The 15,805-nt window shown below is 44.4% G+C and overlaps 2 protein-coding genes across 5 annotated transcripts; one reads left to right on the top strand and one right to left on the bottom strand.

Annotated features, from left to right (window-relative positions):
• Positions 1–368: 368 nt before the first annotated feature.
• LOC137883689 (treacle protein-like) lies at positions 369–7,322 on the top strand. Its single transcript, XM_068725261.1, has one exon. It carries the CDS (start codon positions 1,304–1,306, stop codon positions 6,989–6,991), a length of 5,688 nt encoding a protein of 1,895 aa, XP_068581362.1. The 5' UTR covers positions 369–1,303; the 3' UTR covers positions 6,992–7,322.
• A 112-nt stretch (positions 7,323–7,434) lies between these two features.
• Positions 7,435–14,423, bottom strand: dcun1d4 (DCN1, defective in cullin neddylation 1, domain containing 4 (S. cerevisiae)). 4 transcript variants are annotated; one of them, XM_068725262.1, is made up of 11 exons: positions 14,351–14,423; positions 12,861–12,931; positions 12,657–12,696; positions 12,460–12,547; positions 12,266–12,354; positions 12,108–12,178; positions 11,450–11,541; positions 11,230–11,338; positions 10,309–10,413; positions 9,522–9,624; positions 7,435–9,405 (listed from the first exon to the last, which is right to left on the bottom strand). In XM_068725262.1, the coding sequence occupies exons 1-11, from the start codon at positions 14,367–14,369 to the stop codon at positions 9,350–9,352; spliced, it is 843 nt and encodes a 280-aa protein (XP_068581363.1). In that variant the 5' UTR covers positions 14,370–14,423; the 3' UTR covers positions 7,435–9,349. The 4 variants fall into 4 exon arrangements, with proteins under 4 accessions (XP_068581363.1, XP_068581366.1, XP_068581364.1 ...); XM_068725265.1 differs by lacking the exon at positions 14,351–14,423 and adding an exon at positions 13,105–13,264; XM_068725263.1 differs by lacking the exon at positions 12,861–12,931 and having other exon boundaries at positions 14,351–14,369.
• Positions 14,424–15,805: the final 1,382 nt, after the last annotated feature.

The following is a 15,805-nucleotide window of genomic DNA, read 5'->3' as shown; positions in this document are numbered from 1 at the left end:
AAAAAATAAATAAAATTTAAACATATTTTTGGATCAGAAACAATTACATTCAATGTATCCTGTGGTTTGCAAAAACGTACAATGCCAACAATTTTTCTGGCGGTTTGAAAACAATGTAGGTCAGTGTCAGTCTAACTGTAAATATGTATATGTATTTGTTGAAGATTCGGTGTGGTGGACGCCCAGTGGTGAAGCATCTGTGAGTAAACCTCAGGCTGGTCTGGTCATCAGTGACATCAAGGAAACAGACACAGGACTATATGTGTGTGTGTCTGAAAAACACAAAGTTGTGTCTGTTTTTAACCTCCAAATCAGTAAAGTAGGAGGTGCGAGAAGAAAAACTAGAAGTTTACCCGGAAGCAGCCCACAAATAATCCCACAAGGAACCCCAAACAGGACAGGCCAAGAAAGGAATCAGAGAGCGACACAGTCTGAATTGGCTCTGGCTGTGTGTTTGTCTGTTTTCATCACGTTTCTGATAGCCTTTATCCTGGGAGTCCTAGCAAGACCTTGTATTGATGTTCTTTGGAGAAGTGTCACCACGAAGAAAAGCTCCTCTGCAACCAACTCTGCCTCATCTGTAGAACAAAGACAATATGACAATGAGGCCTACTCCATCGGTGAGGAACCAGAACACATAGGAACTCACAGGGAGAGGAGGGTTTCATTCAGCACTGTAGACTTTAGAGAAGACAGCAATGTAAAATATTATGATACCGTAGTAGTACGCAATCAGGAACGCATCAGAAATGATGCAGTGGTTGAATGTGAAGCAACTGAGGCTGAGAGAGATACAAATAGAGCTGGAGATTCAGGAAGTGAAAACAGTTTGCGACAGAGTAGTCCAGAGGATAGCCAGAGAGACCTCTCAGGCTTCACTGATGAAGGCCGCACACGTGAAATAGAGTTTGAACACATCCCAGATCCTGTTGAGCAGAGGAGAACCTTGTCTTCATGCTCAGATTCTTCACTATCTGACAAAGTGACCTGGGGAGACCACTCAACACCAAAGTCTCGTCAGCTGGCAGAGGACTCTGTTCAGCAGAGAGCTGATTCCTCAACAGCTACAAAAGTAGAGGTGCCAGAAATTTCCATAGAGGGCACAAGTGGACTTTCTGCCTTTTCTACAGAGCCTTTTGCCGATTGGTCACCACATACAAATAACACCAACCTAACGGACCCTGATCTGTGGCAGGAGAATGAAGAACAATTTGAATTCAGCGATTCTGTTCGAAGTACCTCTGCGAACAGTTCTTTTAATGATTTGAAACCGATTGCGGTACCCACTTTTAATAAACAGAAGATGGATGATTCGTCCAGCTCCAGCTCACACGTCAGTGAGGATGAGCTGACACAATACACTGTGAACTCAGACCAGGTGGAGAAGGATTTAGAAAGACACCTTAAACAGGATGCTAACTTTGAACAGCAGATCCACGGTGAAGACGCTATCAGGCCTTCAGTGCAATTTAATCAGGGTGATTACAAATATGACACACAAAGGCCTGCGGTGAGACCACAGGACTCCTTTTCCTCTCTTTTCAGTGACAGTGATGGCGAGAGGTACACAGTCAAAAAAGGGCGAGTACCCAGTTTGGCCGTTACCAGTCACGGTAAGAGTCTCAACACTGGAGCAACTTCATCCCCTGCAGCTTATTCATCCACTTCAAGCAGTGAGAGTGAAGCAGAACACAATACTGACCTGGATCCCCAATATATCCCCCAAATCAAGAGGCGTGTGGATAGCAACGCCCCCTTACCGGCGTCTGATTCATCTTCAAGTGATGAGAGTATAGCTGAAACGACAAAATACACAAAGAAGCAGGGGCAAGGAGAGGTGGACATGGTGGGGCTTCCAATTACAGAGTATCAGTCTGTAAGAAATTATATCACGAAGCCACAATGGTCAGCTCCAGATCTTGTCCATACAAAGCCCATCAAGAGACGTGCACCATCACCACCTACTGATTCTTATTCTAGAGTTGAGGGTGCAGATAAAACAATGGACCACATGCAGAAGCAAGGAGAGACGAGCGTGAAGAGGCTTCCAATTGGAGTATCTCAAACAGGAAGTCATGACACAAGTTGGCCTGTCCTTGATCTTGAGGATACTACACGCATCAAGAGGCGTCTAGATATCAAAGCACCATCACCACCTCCTGATTCATCATCTAGTAGTGACAGTGAGGATGAAACAACAGACCAACGAAAGAAACAGAAGCAAGAGGAGACGTCCATGGCAAGGCTTCCTAGTAAAGTATCTCCAACTGTAAGTTCTGACCCACAAACACAGTGGCCTGTCCTTGATCTAAAGGCTACTACACGCATCAAGAGGCGTCTAGATATCAAAGCACATTCACCACCTCCTGATTCATCATCCAGTAGTGACAGTGAGGATGAAACAACAGACCAACGAAAGAAACAGAAGCAAGAGGAGATGTCCATGGCAAGGCTTCCTAGTGCAGTATCTCCAACTGTAAGTTCTGACCCACAAACACAGTGGCCTGTCCTTGATCTAAAGGCTACTACACGCATCAAGAGGCGTCTAGATATCAAAGCACATTCACCACCTCCTGATTCATCATCCAGTAGTGACAGTGAGGATGAAACAACAGACCAACGAAAGAAACAGAAGCAAGAGGAGATGTCCATGGCAAGGCTTCCTAGTGCAGTATCTCCAACTGTAAGTTCTGACCCACAAACACAGTGGCCTGTCCTTGATCTAAAGGCTACTACACGCATCAAGAGGCGTCTAGATATCAAAGCACATTCACCACCTCCTGATTCATCATCCAGTAGTGACAGTGAGGATGAAACAACAGACCAACGAAAGAAACAGAAGCAAGAGGAGATGTCCATGGCAAGGCTTCCTAGTAAAGTATCTCCAACTGTAAGTTCTGACCCACAAACACAGTGGCCTGTCCTTGATCTTGAGGATACTACACGCATCAAGAGGCGCCTAGATATCAAAGCACCATCACCACCTCCTGATTCATCATCTAGTAGTGACAGTGAGGATGAAACAGACCAACGAAAGAAACAGAAGCAAGAGGAGACGTCCATGGCAAGGCTTCCTAGTAAAGTATCTCCAACTGTAAGTTCTGACCCACAAACACAGTGGCCTGTCCTTGATCTAAAGGCTACTACACGCATCAAGAGGCGTCTAGATATCAAAGCACATTCACCACCTCCTGATTCATCATCCAGTAGTGACAGTGAGGATGAAACAACAGACCAACGAAAGAAACAGAAGCAAGAGGAGATGTCCATGGCAAGGCTTCCTAGTAAAGTATCTCCAACTGTAAGTTCTGACCCACAAACACAGTGGCCTGTCCTTGATCTAAAGGCTACTACACGCATCAAGAGGCATCTAGATATCAAAGCACCATCACCACCTCCTGATTCATCATCCAGTAGTGACAGTGAGGATGAAACAACAGACCAAACAAAGAAACAGAAGCAAGAGGAGATGCCCATGGCAAGGCTTCCTAGTAAAGTATCTCCAACTGTAAGTTCTGACCCACAAACACAGTGGCCTGTCCTTGATCTTGAGGCTACTACACGCATCAAGAGGCGCCTAGATATCAAAGCACCATCACCACCTCCTGATTCATCATCTAGTAGTGACAGTGAGGATGAAACAACAGACCAACGAAAGAAACAGAAGCAAGAGGAGACGTCCATGGCAAGGCTTCCTAGTAAAGTATCTCCAACTGTAAGTTCTGACCCACAAACACAGTGGCCTGTCCTTGATCTAAAGGCTACTACACGCATCAAGAGGCATCTAGATATCAAAGCACCATCACCACCTCCTGATTCATCATCCAGTAGTGACAGTGAGGATGAAACAACAGACCAAACAAAGAAACAGAAGCAAGAGGAGATGTCCATGGCAAGGCTTCCTAGTAAAGTATCTCCAACTGTAAGTTCTGACCCACAAACACAGTGGCCTGTCCTTGATCTAAAGGCTACTACACGCATCAAGAGGCATCTAGATATCAAAGCACCATCACCACCTCCTGATTCATCATCCAGTAGTGACAGTGAGGATGAAACAACAGACCAAACAAAGAAACAGAAGCCAGAGATGTCCATGGCAAGGCTTCCTAGTAAAGTATCTCCAACTGTAAGTTCTGACTCACAAACACAGTGGCCTGTCCTTGATCTAAAGGCTACTACACGCATCAAGAGGCATCTAGATATCAAAGCACCATCACCACCTCCTGATTCATCGTCTAGTAGTGACAGTGAGGATGAAACAGACCAACGAAAGAAACAGAAGCAAGAGATGTCCATGGCAAGGCTTCCAAGTAAAGTATCTCCAACTGTAAGTTCTGACCCACAAACACAGTGGCCTGTCCTTGATCTAAAGGCCACTACCCACATCAAGAGGCGTCTAGATATCAAAGCAAGATCGCCACCTCCTGATTCATCATCTAGTAGTGACAGTGAGGTCGAAAACACAAACCCCCCAAAGAAAGAGAGGCCAGGGGTGGTGGGAGTTGCAGGGTGGCCATTTCAAGAAACAGTAAGTCATGATCCACAAACACATTGGCCTCTCCTAGATCTAGAGCAAATTACTTGTGTCAAGAGGCGTCTAGACTTCAAAGCCCCATCACCACCTCTTGATTCATTATTAAATGGTGGGAGTACGAACCACACAGTGGGAATAAAGACAGCGGACGCTATCAAAATTAGTTCCTGTCACTCATCAAGCAGCTCAGATGAGCAAGAGGAGGGTGTGAAATATTTAAGATACCCTCAAACAACAGAACCAGAGACAAGATGGCCTGGACTGGACCTTAGCAGTGCCTTCCATGTTAAAAGGCACCTGGATATCAAGGCACGTTCACCTCCTCCTGAGTCCTCTTCCAGCAGTGATCATGATAGTGAAGGTGGGATTACAAATCTACCTATGAAAGTGGAGAAGGACGAAACTGATGTAGGGATTACAGGTTATCAACCAGGACGAGGGTTGTCTGGCATTAAAGTGAGTGTCCCCCTTGTCAAGAAACGTTTGAATATCAAAGGACCATCTCAACCAACGGACTCCTGCTCTTCCAGCAGTGACGATGAAAGCAAACTTTCAAGCCACACAGTGAAACATGAGAGGGACAAAGGATATGTGGTAATCACGGATCATGAGCATCAGACACAGTTGCATAAGCTGAGTCCGGGTATCCCCTACATCAACAGACGTCTGGATTTCAAAGCACCATCACTACAACCAGATCCGGTGCTTAGTAATGTGTCTCCAGGCTCTCGACAATCCGAATTAAACTCTTCCGGAAGTGACGGGGAAAATGCTAAACTAGGATTGGGAGTATCTGCCATTTCAAAGGCCACTGAAAAGGACTTAATTAGATTGCCAAAGACCCCAGTGTTGAACACATCTCGCAGTCCAAAGACAGACCACAATATAAAATTAGAAAAGTATACAAGTATTAAAGATGAAGTGGGGGACAAAACAAGTGGCAACATCAGCACAACACCAGAGATAAACCCAGAACTTCAGTCACGTTGGGCCACGATGAACTTGGGTATCTCCCGCTTCAGAAAGCGCCTTGAAATCACATCGCAAACACATGAACCACCAAATCTGCCCTCATCACCTCCACCTGACTCCCCCTCCTCTTCCAGCAGTGAGAGTGGGACTGGCAGTAAAAGCAGCGGAACAAGACGAAAGAAAAGGGGGGTTGGGATGCAAGGAAAAATACAGACAGAATCATCTTTAACCCCAGAAACCATACCAGTGAATGTATCTCTCAGTTTCAAGGGTCAAGGTGACAACACTGTAGAGGGTACAGAGAGATTAAGATTAAGTGAGGGAACTGAGGGGAATCCAGATACTACGTTGACTGGTTTTGGTATTCCACATTTAAGGAGGTACCTGGATATCAAGGTGAAGGCTTTGGATATCAGAACACAGAGGGAATCATCCTCCAGCAGCAGTAGTGAGGATGAGACGATAGGCCTCAGTGTTGTTGACCTGAGCCTCGGTGTCCCACGCGTAAAGAGGCGTCTGGATGTCAAGGGACCACTACCAAGTAATTCCCCATCTTCTTGCAGCGAGAGCGAAAATGAGGTGACGGGATACACCGCAAACCAAAGCAGACCTGCATCAAACATGTCAGACAATGACTCTCTAATCACTTATAAGCGTGTCATTCTCAAAACATCATCGCTACCAAGCAATTCTGCAGGTCCATCCTTCACCCCAAAGAGAGTTCCTAGTATGAGCTTTGATGTGGTGAAGAGAAGGACCGAGCAGCCCAGAAGCACCACAGGTGTGGTCGTGCTACCCGAGATACGGTGGACCGGCGTCGGTCGTCAGCTGTCGGACCTTTCCATCCCGAGTCCGAGGAGACACCGGGATGTTGGCTTATCGTCTCCACCTGTAGAGCCGGAACTCCCCCCACCTGACTCCTCCAACTCCTCCAGTAGTGAAAGTGATGATAACACAAAAGAAGACAAAGGGAGGGCAGAAGTGTCACTGATGCAGAAACACTCATCTCTTGGTGCCCGTAGTGTTTTTCTTGACACGTTTGACACATTGAAGACTGCATCTGAGGTCAGGAATGAAAGGAAAGGACTCGGTGCCCTAAAAGCCATGTCGTCAGAGAGACGCAAGTGGGACACGACGGACGAAACTTTAGCTAAGAGTGCATCTCCTCTATTTGATGACTACGGTCCACAAAGTGACGCCAGGTTTGACTATCGCAAGTCTGAGAAGGAGGTCAGGTCATCAACTTCAAGAGCTACAGATCTGTCGTACGGTATACCCCGCTACAGGAGGCACGACATTGGAGGTACTGGACCACCGCAGTGGGCTCCACCTCCTATTCCTGCAACACCACCACCACCGTACAAGGCCGTAGGGCGGACATGGAGGTCTCCACGGAGCAGCAACACGGAGGAATCTGTCCGTTCCTCACTTACGCCACAAAACCTGGCAGCATATTCTGATTTCTCAAACATTAGTGAAGTTTGATTATAAAAAGCCACAGGCATCCAAAAAACACTTACAAGAAAAGTTAATGATTGGCAATGTTTCTTAAATTGAAAAACACAAATATTGTGAATTACATTCTATTATACAAGTGTTATGCTGGTAATGAAATGGAAATACTTATAATTTGTGTGCAACTGTTGAAGGCACTATTTTATCTTCATGATTTGCCTCATTTGTGTAAATTGCTTTTGTAAAAATCATCCATCACAGAGATGTCTCCCTGTGATCGATTTCTGCAACAAAAATCCATGTGAACCTAATGGTCATGTATTATTAATGCACCTTAATAAAACTAGATCTCTGAACGATAGAGCTTTCATTTGTGGAAATAAGTGCATCTAAAAAAAAAAAAATAAAAAAAAAAATGGTGGGTAATTTGTAATGGAAAAACGTATTAACTTAAGAACCCAAATAAAAGCCAGTAAGTTAATAAACCCTTTTATTTATGTATATAGACATTAGGTTATAGTGAAAACAGACATATAGACACTTACATAGTTTACATACATATATACAGTTGGGACAAGGGTGTTCATCCTCCTGCATTGTCATGGGAGAAATACTAAAACATTGATCTCTACACAGTATTTGGTAAGCAAACCAACAACTATCTCGAGACGCGACGCTGACGATTCGCATCGTTAACGACATCAGAGGCGTTCAAACAGTTTCAGCTGCAGTGGATTTCACTGCATTTCATCTTCACAGCATACATTTTCAATGTGTGTGTTTTTATGCGCATCGTGTAAATAAAAAATAAATAAAATTAGATCCCGGCTGCAGCCACCTGAAGCCGTGTGAGGATGCCTTAAGATGGGCTGAATGCAGGAGGGAACTCCTGCTCCACCGTGAGGTTACAGGTGTGTTCCAGGTCTCAATAGACACAATCATGTCGTCCATCAGAATGAAGAGAACATGATCGTGAATATCAAAAAATCAAGCACAAAACTCTTGTACAAAAACAAAAACGCATCTGAAAAATGGAAAAAATGAAAAGAATCTCATCCATTCACAAAAGGCTCTGTCGGAGCATGCATGCAAATATTAAATCTCGACGATTCAGCATCACACCACGGCCAAAGACAAAGAATTTATACATGTGTTACGAGAACATTATACTAGGCGAAAAGAACGGCGTAGCATCGTCACGCAGTTCCAAACCGTCAGAGTGGAACCGATTTAGATCCCAACGAAAGCAAACCTACCTTTCTACTCAAGCCTTTAAAGGACCTCGTCCTGAGAAGGGTCACCGGTCTTCCACTGTCGTTATTATTAATAACACTGTCGGGGGGGTAGGGGGGGGGGGGGGGGTGGGGAGAGATGCTACTAGTAAGAAACTATCGGTGGACTAAAGGACAAAACAGACACCAACAAGCTCTAAATCGACTCATTACACAGCCCAAAGTCTGAGTTCATCCTGAAATAATCCCTGACCACTTCAGTGTGTATGTTGTGTGAGTGTGTATATAGATATATTTATATACACATTTGGGTTTGTTGGTACGTGTGTGGGACACACAAAGTGACTTCCATGTTTCGAGGCACAATAATACTCTTACCTACACAACGTAGACGCACGAGGCCAATAAACGCTGACCGGAGCGCGAGTGGCTCACCGCTGTACTGTGATAAGAGTTAGTAAGCAGCAATGCTGATTTGTTTGGTGTTATGAGGTCTGGAGGAGGAGGGAGGGGGGGGGGGTTAGCAAACTGTTAGCATTAGCTGGAGCAGAAAACAGCAGGAGGGGGAGAAAATAGAACGAATCACTGGCACAAGTTAAAGTAAACAGCGCAGGCAACCAGAGAACCTGCGATCAACCGCTATTTGACACAGTGTGCTTCTCGAAGAACTTAAACATACGACCATCTGTCCAAAAAAAAAAAAAAAAAAAGTTCCACGTCCATCATTCATATTATTCAAAATGTGCCCGGAGTCAAAGTGACCCCCCCCCCCCCCCCCCTCCCCCACCCACTGCATGAATGTTTTTTGTTTTTTTTTCTAACGGGGTGAGGACTGGTCGGTCCCCCCCCCCCCCCCCTCCCTCCTCCCTCCTCCCTCTCATGTTATCCAAACACACACAGCAATATGACAAGTCACAGTGAGAGAGAGCAATGCCACCCGAAGGGGGGGGATGATTGCTGCAAGCTTCTATGCAACTTCGGTAGGGGACATGACTCCGCCTCCGCGCTCTGGGCGGCATGCACCCCCCCTCAACCAGGAAGCGCCCACAGTCACTGCTTTACCATTGTTGTATTGTTTACTTGTTGGTTGTTGATTCTCATAGTCGTTTGTTGTCACAGTTGTGTTTTTCGTCGTTGTTGTTTTTCCTCTCTGGACCTATGACATCTGTCTCTCCTTGTACCATTCCACAAACTCGTCCAACAAAACTGGCCCTGACGGAAGAACGAGACCACATTAGAAAACTGTGTGTGTGTGTGTGTGTGTGTGTGTGTGTGTGTGTGTGTGTGTGTGTGTGTGTGTGTGTGTGTGTGCGTGCGTGCGCACTCACAGGCACCGTCCTCGTCGTAGTTGCTGAGGTCCAGGTTGATTGTCCTGCTGAACTCTAAAACATTGCACCATTGGTCCTTGTTGATGACTTTGTACTTGGATTGCTGAGGAACAGTAAAACAAATGAATTACGTAAATAACCTTTTTAGTTTCAACTACCCTGATCCAATAGGAATCCACCCCTTCGCGTCATGTCCCGCCCCTCGAACGCCGACTAGCCAATCATAGCGTAGCATCAGACAACTATTCGGTTCTGCTCCATAGCGGTGTTCATTTTAGCAGCTATTTTAGATTTAGTCTTTAGATAAAAATGTGAACCCGATGAGGAAGCGTCTTAAAACGTGCATTCTCTCTGCTGGCCAGCAGGAGGCGACTCCTCTGGTTGCTAAAAGAAGTCAGATTGTATAGACGTCCATGGGAAAATGATTCTACTTGTGACTCTGTGTCTGCTGCTCTCTGAAAATCCTTTTCACAAAAAGACGTTTTTTCAGTTAGTTACAGTGTGGGCTCCATGGTAACGTAGCTCTGACAGCTTGACGGAGTAGCAGCGAGGGGGCGGGGCTTAGTCTAAAAAAAGAAATGCGTGGAAAATGCCAGCAGCCGTTGTTTCATTAATTTATTCAAGGTGCTTTGGGGCGTATTTTGGATTTCCAGCACCGTAAAGCGCCGTCGTCTGCGTGTCTACATTCACAAAAAAAAAAAAAAATGTTAAGGTCGCAAAAATAGCGACAAGTAAACTTCCCCTAAAACAATGTGTTTCTACACACGACCACACATGAGACTCTTACCTCTAGAAACTGATTAAACACAGGAAACAGAGGCCACGTCTTCCCCAGAAGAAGACCCAGCATGCACTTGGCGGTGTTCAAGTCCAAACTCCTCTGATCCTTTTCCTGTCCGATCAAAAAAACGTCCACAGCGTCATGAAAACTCGTCGACCAGTCTAGTGACATCATGACCTTCTACGTTAACCCCCCCTCAAAAAAAAACACACACCGCTACCGTTACTAAAATATGTTTTCATTCACTACAACAGAGCTGCTGTTCTTCAGTCACTGTGGACTGTTGATAAGAGCGTTCCAAATGTTCTTGACCTCATTAGATCAAGAGCTTTGGAGGGAGACCTGTTGCTGACTGAAACTCTTTCGTTAGCTTCTTTCGTTAGCTTCTTTCGTTAGCTTCTTTCGTTGGTAAAGAGTCTGAAACACTGGCTGGGTTTTCTAGTTTGGATGACCTTCCTTTATCAGCCGTAAACTTTTATTCCTCCTCGTTAAAAAAAAGGAGTTTTTCCTCCAACGGGAACAGAGGAGGTCGTATGTTTGACAGATTGTAAAGCCCTTTAAAAAAAAAAAGGCAAATTTGTGATTTGGAGGCTTTTTGGTGAGATATTCCAGCGTAAAATATTGCCGGCTTGCTGACGTGTTGCTAGCTCTTGGCTAACTCTGCGTTCGGTCAGTCCACGGCCGATGATGGAAGTGGCTAACGAGTGCGTCAATCTCTGGTGAGAGTCTTCACGCTCGGTACCGCTCAGGACGTTCGGATCGGGTAGCTAGAGACACTTGTGTAGCGTGAACGAGCTGCTAAAAGACACGATAACGTGATAACGGATCAGTAAGACTCGCCAATACCCAATCCCAATGTTTCATAACTGTGTGTGAGTGAGTGAGAGATTGAGAGATTGAGAGAGAGAGAGTCTTAGCTCGACTCACCCGAGCGAAGTCAAAGGCGTATCTATAGATGAGCTTAAAACTGGTGCTGTCGTTCAGGACAGACCTCAGGTAGTCGAGCGAGTTCCTCAGCCTCTCGGTGGAGTCGCACCTGACGACAGCAGAGAAGACGCTTCAGACAGAATCTACACTTCGCTATGAAAAAACAAAAAACTCACGCAAACGAAGAATTCCTTTTCGATCGAGTCGGCGTGCGACGTACTGCAGCGAGCCCATTCCTCTCAGCCACTCCTGCAGGGTGAAGTAGCCCATACTCTGAGCATCCAGCTTCCAGGCCAGAACCAGCATCACCACCTGGTACACACACATATAATACATAGAATATTCACAACGGTGTTTTAGTCACCTGAGACTAAGGATCTCAGTGTTTTATTTAGAAAAAAACATTTACATCTACAAAGGGAGTCCCTGGAACTCTGAGCTAAAACCAGTAAAAACCCGTTAGTAGTGATTAAGTTATCGGTTCTGCTGTCGGTACTTTTAGTTCCAGAGTGAGACGTCCTCGTCTGTCTCTTTGTGTCTTTGTCTCCTCTCAGTACAGCATGAGACTCACATCATGATCAGAGAGAAGGAAACGTTGTTCTTAATTGTCTTTTTTTCCTCACGAATATAATAAAAAAAAGAACCAATAAGAGTACTAGTATCGATAAGACCCTAATGACACTCGCCCCTAGTTTCTACAGAAGCCCAGAGTGGACAAACTTCACACTGGCTCCAGTGAGAGAGCAGACGGTTAAATAAGTAGTGACCTGATTATTAATTATAAAAACTAAGTGATGAGAAAAGCCACTCCCCCCCCACCCCCCCCCAAAAAAAAGGATGTTTAAATGAATAGAGATAGAAGAGATAGACGTGCTCACGTTCTCCGGCTCCACTCCGATGTCCTCACAGAACTTCTCCATCCCCTCTGGACCCACCACGTCATCGCAGCCTGTTTCAGACGACACAGGTGTGACGACACGTCGACGTATCACGACGTATCACGACGTATCACGACGCCTTTAAAACACCCTCTCACCTGCGTATTCATAGAACCACTCCAGGCATCTTTTACTGGCAAACGTCTCCTCCTCGCGGATTTGTGGCGTTTCGTGTTTCCTGAAAACACTGCAGAGGAAGAAGAGAGGTTTTTTTTTTTTAAATGTACTACTATGTCTTTGCAAGTATTCACGCACACATTTAACCTCTTTAATAATTTAAAAACAGTCACACCTGTCTTGGCGACTTTTCTTGGCCGACATGTCATCTCCTGCAGAGGGTCTCCTCTTTTTCCTCGGAGGCATGGCTCTGGAGCAACACGCTGGGGAAGAATTAGAAGCAATACATGCATAAATATATATATATATATATATACACAAATATACATCTATAGATATAAATATACAGAAAAGACAAAGTCCTGACGTTACCTGAGGGGTGGCTATCCTGTCCAACGTCTTCCGTCAGGTTCTATCAAAACAAGAAGCCACATGAGCAGGACACACGCGTACACACTCGCATCTAAAACACACACACACACACACATAGATGTATATATATATATATATATATATATATATTTATATATATATATTTATATATATAAAATACACAAGCTGCCAGTGTGTATTTACCAGCCTGTGCAAGGTGTGGTGGATCTTATGGATGCTGGCCAGTGTGGTCAAGTGGGAATTCAGCTGTAAATCTATTTCCACAAGAGAGAGAAATAATCAAACTACAGCACAACTCACAGCCTGCTGCTCCCACTTAAGACTCCCAACAACAAGAAGGAGAAGGAGGTGACATCATCGTCAAGAACCCTAGGAGTTTTTATTATTTTAATGTGCCAGTAATCAATAATCCACTCTTCCAACTTACTTCAGTGTGATTTCTACTTTAAGAGAGAGAAAAAATTACCGACAGGAAAAAATAAAAAATGAGGGAGTGACTCTCTGCATTCCTAGAAAAGACACGCGAGCTCGAGCATACGTGGACGCGCGTGCTACCTTGGTCGTCAAATGTCATCTATGCATCCCCCCCCCCACTCTCCCATCTCCTCCTCGAGAGCTGTCATCAAATCCCGATGCTTTCTATTTATTTCTAGGAAAAACAACATACACACACACACACACACACACACACACACACACACACACACACACACACACACACACACACACACACATATACACACACACGCGCGCAGCTGAGCAGATAGCACGAGCTGCATACCTAAAATAGCCGTGCAGACGCGCAACTTGCACAGAGTTTACAAAGTATCTGGAGAGTTGGGCGTGTGGGAGTTGTAGTCCACTTCCGCTAAAGAAGAGCCCGCTGAAGCCTGAGCTCCGGTTGGAAGCTGGACTACAACTCCCAAGCTTTTGACAAAACAACTATTTTGTAGCAACATTTTTTTTTTTTTTTTTTTTACTCCAACTGATTGAATGCATTTTACATCGTCTTTAAAAAAAAAATCTATCATCATATGGCTGCTGGCGCACAACCCGTTGCGCAGACGCCTTTTTAGTGTGCAGCAGCAGCTTGGAGTTGGTGCCGCAAAGCCCGACAGCGATGCAGCACTGAAAGATGTTTTTACACAACTGCGTCACAATTCTCAATCTCTGTAACAGTCCGCAGCTGACCAGGAAAATGTCCCCGATATGCAGCAACATTCCGCTCGTCCTTTAAAGTTGGAGTGGAAACCCGCACAGTGCGTCCTCAGTGGTGATGAATATAAACACCACAACGCGGCCGATTAGCATTAAACAAAAAGGAGCCCTTGTGGGTTTAACTAGTGCACTAGTGCACCGCTAACGCTGCACAAACACAATAAATAACGAGTCAAACAAAACCTCCTGCATGTGCAAAAAAACAGCTGGATTTACACCCGCTATCCTCCCTTTGTTGTCGCCCAAGAAAAAGCACTGGCAAATACAAAGGGGGCCACTAAACCAGCACGGAATTCATCCGCTTCTCCTCCTAAATGCTGCAGAAAGTAGGTTTGAGGAAATAACCACGCGGCTTGTTTGTCTCTCCGGTTAAAGCTCTGTAGCGTCCGCGAGGGTTTTTCGCAATTTAATGCAGTAAAAAAAAAACAACAAGCCTCTGTAAGGTTACTACTTACTTGCCGCATCAGAGTGCATTTTTATGAAACATACAACTGTCTGTGGGAAGTCCAGAGACCGGCCAATAGGCGGGCCTTGCGCGCGTAAACCACGCCCACTGACGACGATTGCACGCGGTCTCCGCCTCCAGTTGCCGTCGATTGGCTACTCGAGCTGTCGTGTCACGAGGAGGCGGAAGACAGGAGGATAAGCCCCTCCCATACGAGCGTCTGATTGGTCGGAGCTCCCCAAACAGGCTGCGCGAGCTCCGTTTTTGATTGGTGTAGAGAGGGGGTTTTTTTTTACGAACACGTAACACACCAGAGTTTCCTCGTGCAAGCTGGAAACCCAGCCCACGATGGAATCTGATTGGTCCCTTCAGTCACGAGGGTAACCGCCCCCTTGTGAACCCGCTGTTTGGGTTCGTTCAGTGTCAACTCAGCCGGGCGGAGGTTAGTGGCGGTGCGTTTGATTTAACGTGAGTTACGTTTCGTTTCGTGACGATGTGGGGAGCAACGTTGCCCAACCAAAGGTTGATGAGACGTCTGCGATGTGTTCAGTTGGTCCTGTCCCCCAAAAAGCTTTAAAGTTTATCCGCCGTGAACACTCGCTTGTCAGGTGACTAGACATCCGTGATATGACTCAAATCAAACGGACACTTTCAGCTGCAGATACGTTTGTTTTGCTTTTAAATATCAGAAACATTAAGATGAATTATAATATTGTTTAACTAATATAATTAATTATTATATACTATATATATTTATGATATATTTATAATATTGTATTATTATATATAAAATACATATATATTATATAATACAATATTATATTGTAATATTGTTTTTAATATTTGACTAAGAACATAAATTGACGAGCTTATGAAAAAAAGGCCCTGAACGCAACCGTTTTCACTCGTGTTGCCTTCAAGGTGGATCCGGACAAACCGCCTCCTGAGAATATCGCCGCAATAACTGATCAGAGCCACCGTTTATTTTTACAATAATAATAATAATAATAATAATAGCAGCAGCAGTTGATTTAAAGTGGTGGAATGTACTACTTGTATTTAAACTTAGTTGATACTTGTACTCTACTACATCTCAGAGGGAAATATAATACTTTATACTGCATTTGTATCTGTAGTCAATAGTATTTATATTCAGAGTTGTTGCTTCCTGGTTTCCTCTGTAGATATATATTGACTAAATATCCTGTAAACAAGTTTAGTAATAGTGTTATATATATATATATATATATATATATATATATATATATATATATATAGTGTTATATTAAACCAGATTTATTTTTTGTTTCGAGGGTTTGATTTCATTTTTGTTTCATATTTATTCTCATTATTATCTACCAAAGATCTTCCTCGCTGTCAGTGTTTTGGTTCATTTTGCAAAAAGAAAAAATATAAAAGTTTAATGAAATCTTAAGTAAAACAGGTAAAAATGAAACATCAAAAT

The sequence above is a fragment of the Cebidichthys violaceus genome, unplaced genomic scaffold (assembly GCF_023349555.1).
Source record: "Cebidichthys violaceus isolate CVI_PGR_0920_01 unplaced genomic scaffold, fCebVio1.0.p SCAF_35, whole genome shotgun sequence".
NCBI lineage: Eukaryota > Metazoa > Chordata > Actinopteri > Perciformes > Stichaeidae > Cebidichthys > Cebidichthys violaceus.
This window is presented reverse-complemented; position numbering and strand designations above follow the sequence as displayed.

What these genes read in the sequence shown, in the direction of transcription:
- LOC137883689 (XM_068725261.1), top strand. Translation starts at nt 1,304, where the DNA reads ATGGATGATTCGTCCAGCTCCAGCTCACACGTCAGTGAGGATGAGCTG.
- dcun1d4 (XM_068725262.1), bottom strand. An exon ending in ACCACACCTTGCACAGGCTG is followed by an intron (nt 12,697 to 12,860) that starts GTAAATACACAC and finishes TTGTTTTGATAG; the next exon opens with AACCTGACGGAAGACGTTGG. An exon ending in TCGGAGTGGAGCCGGAGAAC is followed by an intron (nt 11,542 to 12,107) that starts GTGAGCACGTCT and finishes TGTGTGTACCAG; the next exon opens with GTGGTGATGCTGGTTCTGGC.